General features: G+C 55.2%; 1 protein-coding gene across 7 annotated transcripts in view; it reads right to left on the minus strand.

The window, feature by feature from the left end:
• Positions 1 to 470: 470 nt before the first annotated feature.
• The window catches only part of B4GALT7 (beta-1,4-galactosyltransferase 7), an 11165-nt gene continuing 3479 nt past the window's right edge, over positions 471 to 8156 (minus strand). For 3 of the 7 annotated variants that reach the window (XM_007117319.4, XM_028487174.2, XM_028487177.2), the window contains 5 exons: positions 6315 to 6677; positions 3216 to 3459; positions 2047 to 2130; positions 1694 to 1798; positions 471 to 1157 (listed from right to left, as the gene is read on the minus strand). In XM_007117319.4, coding sequence (XP_007117381.1) covers positions 1002 to 1157; positions 1694 to 1798; positions 2047 to 2130; positions 3216 to 3459; positions 6315 to 6677 — 952 coding nt within the window. In that variant the 3' untranslated portion in view covers positions 471 to 1001. The remainder of the gene's footprint in view (positions 1158 to 1693; positions 1799 to 2046; positions 2131 to 3215; positions 3460 to 6314; positions 6678 to 8156) is intronic. The other 4 variants (XM_007117320.4, XM_028487175.2, XM_028487176.2 and 1 more) reach the window with 3 other exon arrangements.

Consider the following 8156-nt stretch of genomic DNA (forward strand, 5'->3'; position numbering starts at 1 on the left):
AGGGGTTCTCCTACTTCTCATCTTCCTCCCGCCTCAGAAACATGGTCTTCCCTCCCTGAGCCATGACCCAGTGAGTCTTTGCAGATGCAGCCTGCCTACCCTCAGTCCAGTCCTGTGATCTATTTCTGTCCATCTCAGTGAGGCAGGATGAAGCACCCCTTCCAGTCGGAGCCCACCAGAGCCTGGCAGTGGTCAGACTGTCCAGAAGGGCAGCGAAGCCTGGAGTGCTGAGGGAGGGAATAGGGACCTTGTGCCTTGGGGTTCTCTCCCACCTGAGCTTCCCCTGGCCTCGTCTTCCCTAGCCCGGCCCCAACTCCTTGTCAGCTTATAACTAAGAGAAGCGTCATCTTTTGCCCCATCCCCTTCCCCTCAGCCACAGGTGACAAACTGGTGGTTCAAAACACACTTGGTTTGGCTTGCCATACTTGTTAAAAGTTTGAATTAGTTGCTATCATTTAAAAATTAACCAATTTCACTCAAGAATCCAGAATTCTACTTTCTTTTGTAAAAATCAGAAGATCTGGCAACACCAGGCCCACACTGCTTCAGGGTGACAACCAGCTAGAGCTGGTCTCAGCTGCTCCCTTTCTGTGGGGCTTGCACACTGGTCTCTGCAGTTTTAACTCTCCTGATGGCCCTGGCCACCCACATCAGTGGCCTGGCAGTCCAGGAGAAGGAACAAGATCTTGCAGATCTCAGCACACAAAGGAGGGTAGGGCAGGGCAAGCAGGAAGGCAGAGTGGAGAGTCTCAGTTGGAAGCCATGTCCCAGCCTCTCTCCATCACTGTTTATTGCTGGCAGCGTCCCAGGTACCCTACATGTGTCCTCTCCTGGCTCAAGCCTGCCTCTGGGGGCCGGGCTGCTGCAAACACGTGGCTTGCTGTCCACTGCTTCAGGCCACTCCACGTCCCATTGGAGCTGGGCCCAGGGCCTGAGGCTTTGTCCTGGGCTTGAGTAGTAGTATGGCCTGTAGGCACAGGCTTCCTTGCTGTCCAGCCAACTCAGCTGAATGTGCACCAGGGGGTGGCAGCCTTGTCACAGTCCAACATGATGTTGAGAACAGTGCAAGGGGCCCCGCCCACAGACAGGGCTGTACGGGAATCCACGCGGTACTTCACGGTGCTCAGGCCTCCCTCCCGGTCCACCCTGAACTGCTCCTGGGAAGGAAAAGGGGAGAGCATGTACTCAGGGCTTTGTGGGTGCCAGCTGTCCACTGATCCCCCACGACCTTGTCATCAGAGGTCCTGTGATCCCCACAGAAGAGAGGGAAAAGGGAAGCTCAGAGATAGGAAGTCTCTCGCCCATGGCTACACATCCTCGTCAGCAGGACAGCAGAGGTTTTCCAGTTGAACTAATCTGGCTCCTAGAGAAGAGGCTATTTGAGGGATGGGGACTCCTGTATCCCAGGTCTGCCTAGGATTCTGGCACCTTCAACTGAGTCCCATCCCCACTCCCCCCGCCCCCACACACACAGCCTGTGTGGACCCTGAGGTCTCGGCTGACCCACAGAGCCCAGGGGCCATGGCAGCCACCAGAGGAGGGCATGGTGCCCAAGCAGAATGCCAAATACTGACCTGGGCCAAGCAGGGGAGGAGGGGACCACTCGGGCCCAAGGAGAACTTGGTGAAATGCTTGGGCCTGCTGGTTCCCCATATACCACCTATCCATCCCCGATCAAGGAACCAGCCAGTACCTGTTTTTGAGCCGCGATGCGCTTCTGGTCCCTCTTCCTCCAGGCTGGATCATGCAGGTGGCGAAATGTCTTGTACCCAGTTGTGATTCCCGAGGGGCGGAAAAGCTAAGGAGATCAAAGGAAGTTGGATCAGGCTGCCTCTCCTGGAGCCCTGGCCCTCACCATCAGTCCTCCGGGGCCCCACTGCCTGCCGCAGCCCAGAGGCAGAGGCCTGCATTCCCATTCTTCAGGAGAGGTGTGCTAGTCGGGGGCAGGGCTGGGAGCAGAACCAGGGGTGCCATCACCCAGCCCCAGGAACTTCATCTCAGGGCAGCCATGATGGCTGAAGAGGTGGGGCGGCAGGGGAGCATTACCTGGAGCCCAGCTCCTTTGATGCGCCGGTAGAACTCGTCGTCCTCACGGCCCCAGCCCCAGAAGCGGTTGGACATCCCGTTGCACTGACACAAAGACAAGCAATGTCACTTGCCCCATCCTCCCAGGGTGCTCTCTGGTCTCCTACCACTTGGGAGTCCCTAGCCCAAGCTGGGCCAGGCCAGGCCCCCTTTCCTCCTCCTCCCCAGCAGTTCTGAATGTACACTCAGATGCTTTCAGTTGCCACAACCTCTGAGGTACTGGGGGAACAGTCAGCACATCCCAGTCCCTTTGCCTGTTCTAATGGGGCTTGGATTTGTGCGAGATGATTAGTTTCTCAAAAATGTCTGACTGGCGGGAGGAGACCTCTGGAGAGCTAATGATGGGAACAAGTGCCAACTGCTGCTCTATTTCTGCCTGGCCCCATACTCCCATTTCTCCTGAGGGGGCTCTGCCCTGCTCTCTTCCTCTGTGCGGGAGAGGGACGGTGGGGTCTATGGCAGACATCAATTTTTGCCATCCACTTCAGGCTTTATTTACATTAAGCTGGCTTCAGCCACAGCTTGAAGAGAGGAGCAAGAGACGGTGGTCTAAGCCACTCAGTTCTTCCCACCCCACCACCCACTCCCACCCCGTACCACAGTGACTGATTCAGGGATAGACCTGTGACTCAAGCCAGGCCAATCAAGAGCCAGCATGGGGCAGCTGCGGGTCTCCTGTCTGGGCTGTTGGAAACGGGCAGTTCCATTTTCCACTGGACTTGGGCCTAGACGGATGCAGGTTGCAGCTACAACCACCACCTTGCATCTGAACGTCTGAAAATAAAGCCAGTCTAGAGAAGGCAGAGCTGAGAGATGGAAGGTGAAATGGTGTCCTGGTGACATCATCTGAGAGGCTGGGCAAGACAGCCCCACCCAGACTTTTCCACTTTGAGAGGCAACGAACCCCAGGGCTTCTGAAGCCAGTTTGCACAGGGGTTCTGTTACTGTGGCAGAATCCTCCCTAACTGGCTTGCTTGGTCCTGCTCCTCTCTCATGCCTCTGGCTGCTCCTGGGCTCCCCAAGCAGGATCCTCCATCTGCTGGGCCCTAGAAATGCTGCTCCTCTTGCCACTGCCCCCATCCAGGTGGGTGCTCCCTGGCTCTCAGCAGAGCAGGTGCACCAGGACTCACCAGCTGGTAGTGCTGCTTGGAAAGCAGCAGGATGCCACCGACGTAGGTCTTGTAGTGGTAGAGCGGGTGGAGCTCCGGGGAGGCCACGTGGAAGGGCCCGGTCTCTGGGAAGCCATAGTCCAGCTCCTCATTGAGAGGGAGCAGGTCCACGTCATGCATGGCGATGTAGTCTGTGCTGTTGCTGCTCTCCAGAAAGCCCGCGTTGATGAGTGCTGCCCGGTTGAACCTGTGCAGGGCACTGAGGCTGGGCCAGGGGCAGTGAGCTTGCTCTCCCCCAATCTCTGCATGAGAGCCCATCCTCCACAGCACCCACCCCCAGTACCCATGCTTCCCTCCAGCCTGACACCGACTTCATTGTGGGGCTGCCCAGCTGCACATCTGCCCCTCCACTTATCTCACAAATGTTTACTGAGCACCTATTATGTGCCAGAAACTATTCAGAGCACTGGAGATACAGCAGTGAGAAATCAAAGCCCTCAAGGAGCTGACATTCTAATAAGAAGAGACAAAAATAAACAAATAAGTAAATATGTAACAAGCCAGGGGGTGGTTAAGTGCTGAGAAGAATAGTAAAGCAGCGTGACGAGGATAAAGCATGCTGTGGGGTGGGGGTTGCCCTTTTAGATGAGGTGGTCAGGGAGGGCCGGCGTGACAGGGTGACGTGTGAGCAGAACCTGAAGGCCTGAGGGAATGAGCCCTGTGGAAATCAGGGGAATAGGGCTCCAAGCAGAGGGAAGAGCAACTCCCAGGTCCCAAGGCAGGAGCAGATAGCAATGTGGTGAAGCAGAGTGAGTGAGAGGTCTCAGGGAATGGGGTCAGAGGGTGACAGGCCCCTGAAGGACTTGCGCTTTGACCCTGGATGAGATGGGGAGCCACTGAAGGGCTTAGAGCAGAGGCATCATGTGCTGTGACTCAGCGTTTAACAGGATCACTCTAGTTGGGGTGTTGAGAAGAGACTGGAAGGTGAGGGGTGGAAGCAGGGAGACAGGTTGGGAGGCTGTTACAATAATTTAGGCATGAGATGATCATGCCTTAACTCAGGGAGGTGGTAGTGGAGATGGTGAGAAGAGGGCAGATTCTAGATGCATTCTGCTGACGGACTAGACATGTTGTGTGAGGAAGCAGGAGTTGAGGATGACCCGAAGGCTTTCTGGCCTGAGCAGCCAGGAGTGTGGAGTTTCCATTTCCTGAAATGAGGAAGCGGGCAGGAGAAGGTCAGGGACAGGTGGGAGATCAGGAATTCAGTTTTAATCATGTTAAGCTTGAGATGCCTATTGAGACCACCAAACAGAGGGCTGCACCGGCAGCTGGCTGGATATATGGGTCTGGAGTTCAGGAGAGAGGTCTGGGCTGGGAATACAGACTTGGGAGTCATCAGGGTAGAAATGAGATTTGATGTCTTGAGACTAGATGAGATCCCCTGGGGAATGACTGGAGCCAGAAAAGACGGTGCCCAAGCACTGACACCCAAGGAACACCAAGGCTGAGAGATCAGGGGCATGAGGCAGAACCAGAAAGGAGGTGGGGAGAGGTGGCCAGAGAGGAAAGAGAAGCAGAGCGCTGTCCCAAAGGTCAAACTTTTGGTGTTTTAAGAAGGAAGAAGTAATCCACTTGGCAAATGCTGCCGGGAAGTCGATAGGATGAAGGTTGGGAACTGGGCTTTGGATTGTCAAGGTGGGCTCGTTGGTGATGTCAACAACAGCTGTTTCAATGTCATGATGAGGGTAAATGTCTGAGTGGAATAGGTTCAAGAGAGAGCGAGGGGGGAGAAAGGGAAGGAGTTTTGCTAGAAAGTGGAGCAAAGAAAAGAGGCAATAGATGTGGGCGATACGGGATCAAGCGGGGGTCTCTTTTTTCTTTTTAGATGGGGGCTATTTCAGTATGTTTGTTGATTTGAATACTCCAGGAGGCGGGAAAATTGATCATGCAGGAGAGAAGAGAGCCAATGGCTGGAGTGATGTCCTTGAGTAGAAGAGCAGAAAAGGGACCCAGTGCCCGAGTAGGAGAGCTGGCCCTGGAGGGGCATCCTTGGGAGAGGCGGTGGGAAGCTGAGGACACCTGCACAGAAGCTGTGAAGGGAGTCCAGGCGTGGGGACCTGGGTTAGTTCTCTTCCAATTGATTCTGTTTTCTCAAATAGGAAGCAAACTAATTGGCTGAAGATGAAGATAGGGAGGAGAGAGGAGCAGGTGTGCAAGGCTGCCGGGGAGGGGAGAGGCAGCAGACCAGAGGAATGAGAGCCCTCCTGGGCCAGGGCTCATTGTCAGGGAGAGGAGCAGTGTCTCCAGCTACATCCAGCTGCCAGGTGCAGGTGTGTAGCAGGCAGAGTCAAGTTTCATCCAGTGGGAGTTGTGCAAGGGAGAAAGTGGAAGGGAGTTGAGGTGCATGTGAGGGAGTGACTTTCACCAAGGACCATGGAATCCAAGTTAGGTCAGGAGAAAGTAAGGACAAGGAGGATGGAGAACACTGGGAGGATCGTGGACTAAAGGGCCTGGCAGGGCCCAAGAATTGTTGGGTCCACGTCTCCCAGTGGGAGCGAGTTGGAGGGAGAGGAGGTGGGGGTGGAGTGTGAGATGCTTGGATTGTGATCATGGAGGGGAGCAGTTTTGGGTGACGGCAAGGATTTTAGGATAATGCCAGACTGTGAACAAGTTAAGCCGTGGCTTTGACCCTCCCTTTCCCTGATCTCCCCAGCCAATTCACCAGCAAGCCCTGTCTGCGCTTCCTCCACATCACTTCTCTCCACCCCTTCTGCCACGCTGCCCGAGCCCCCATCAGCTCAGGTGACTGCAATGACTGCCCAACAGGTCTCCCTGCTTCCCCTCTTGTCCTGGTATGGCCCAGACACATACAGCAGCCACGGGGACCTTTGTGAAATGGAAACCAGATCAGGGGCCTCCCCAGCCCCAAACCCTCCCCCCAAATTCCTGTCACACCCTGTGAGAGGGGTCTAGCACCTCCCACCCTCTCACTGCTGCCCTGGGTGGCCTTTCATGGGCCTGGGCCACCTGGTACTGGATTGCTGTCAGGAAAGGGAGCAGGCCCCAAGAGACCAGGGCAGGCCCAGGTGAGTGGGTGCTGGCTCAGGAGGTAGTCCTTACCTGAAATGATCCACCTGGTTGAGCACATAGATGTGGTGCTGGATCTTCTTCCTGCTCAGGAAGCGGTGCATGTGGGGCACAAAGACCAGGAGCTCCTCGAAGCGTTCTCGAAAGGGCACCAGCACTGCCAGGCGGTGGGGGCCCCATGATTCATCTTCTTCCCAGTGCTCAGGGGGTGGCTCTGGTGGGCAGGCCCGGGATGGGCCCGGGGTCTCCTGTCCTTGTCCCCTGGCTGCCCGGGCCACGTCCCCAGAGCAGCTGAGCTGCAGCCAGAGCAGGGAGAGGAAGCCCAGTAAGAGACAGGCAACAAAGAGGTGGAAGACGGAGCATTTCCGGGGGAGGCCGCTGGGGATCAACCTGGACCTGGGACAAGAACAGGAAGCAGGTCAGAGGGCAGGCTGAGCCGAGGCCTGTGACAGACCCTTCTCTGGCTTCCCACAAGTGAGGCGCACGTGGCTGGTCTGCCCCAAGCGCCCGGGAATTAGTGCAGAAGCAACTTTAGTGCTTTTGTTCGTGCTGCCACCATGCATCAGAATCCTGCTTAGAGCTCTAGGCTCAGCCTGAGTCCCCCTACCTCCAGGAGGCCCTCCAAACACTCCCAGGTCTTGGAGCTGCCCCACTTCCTCGATGCTCTCTTAGGGGAGAGACAAGACTCCTTGTCTTTTGCACTTGCCCCTCCCCAAGACAATGGCTCATGTCCAGAGCTGATGGCAGAAGCCCGCCTTAGAGACCCCACCCACTGCCTTCCACCTGCTCCCACGCAGGTTCACCCTCATCAGAAAGCTTGGCTTCATCCTGTTTCTCAGACCAGAAAGCTCCCCAAACAGGGGCATGTGCCTGTTTCAGCCCCAGTGAAAACACCACTCTTTACTCTGAGAAGATCAGGCCTGCCCCCAAACCAATGTGAGGCCCAAACCAACAAAGGCAGTTCACTGAATGCATGTCAAAGCTTCAGTCCAGGGAAGCCCATGTGACAAGGGATGAGAGACAGAGAGGGAAGGAAAGATGAGGGATGGGAACAGCACCCAGGCTCATTTCAGAAGCTGGAAAAACAGCGGAATATCTTAGACTTTGGGATAGTGCTGGGAGAGACTGCCTTTCAGGTTATGAAATACAAAGAAATGGGTGGAATTCACCTGGTTTCTTTGCTCCTCTCTCTGGAAGTTCCTGAGGGCAGTGAAGGAGGAACTAAGGAATCCAAGAAAAGGGAAGCTTCCTCTATTCTAGAATAATCAGCAAAGCAATCTACTTTATAACCTCAGAGAGTCACCAATTAGCTATCAGGTCATATAGATTCTACCTCCTAAGTGCCCTTTGATCCTTCCTCACCCACTGCCTGTCTTTTAGCCCAAGTCTCATCTGGTCCTTGCCCTGCTCAGACCCCTTCAATCTCATGGATGATCCTCCTGTTTATAATGGCCAAATTCCTTGGCCTGACAATCAAACCCCTCTGTGACCTGGTCCCATCTCCAGTTGCTCCCTGCTACTCACCCAGTGCTACACATTGGGCAACTCAGAGTTTCTCCACTCACCATATTCCTTCCTGCTCTAGCCCTCACACAGTCCACTGCTTCTGCCTAAAATGCCTTCCCTTATTTTATCTGCCTGGAAGCACCCCACTGATCCTTCAAGGCCAAACGCCAATGTCATGGCTAGCACTGCCAACCCCCACCCCCATGCGCACACAAACGGAGATACATACTCCCTCCCTCCTTTGTGTTCCTATGGTATCTAGTACTGCCCTTATTTTTTTTTTTTTTTTTTTTTTTGCGGTACGCGGGCCCCTCACTGCTGCGGCCTCTCCCCGTTGCGGAACACAGACTCCGGACGCGCAGGCTCAGT

The sequence above is a fragment of the Physeter macrocephalus genome, unplaced genomic scaffold (genome assembly GCF_002837175.3).
Source record: "Physeter macrocephalus isolate SW-GA unplaced genomic scaffold, ASM283717v5 random_1734, whole genome shotgun sequence".
Taxonomy (NCBI): domain Eukaryota; kingdom Metazoa; phylum Chordata; class Mammalia; order Artiodactyla; family Physeteridae; genus Physeter; species Physeter macrocephalus.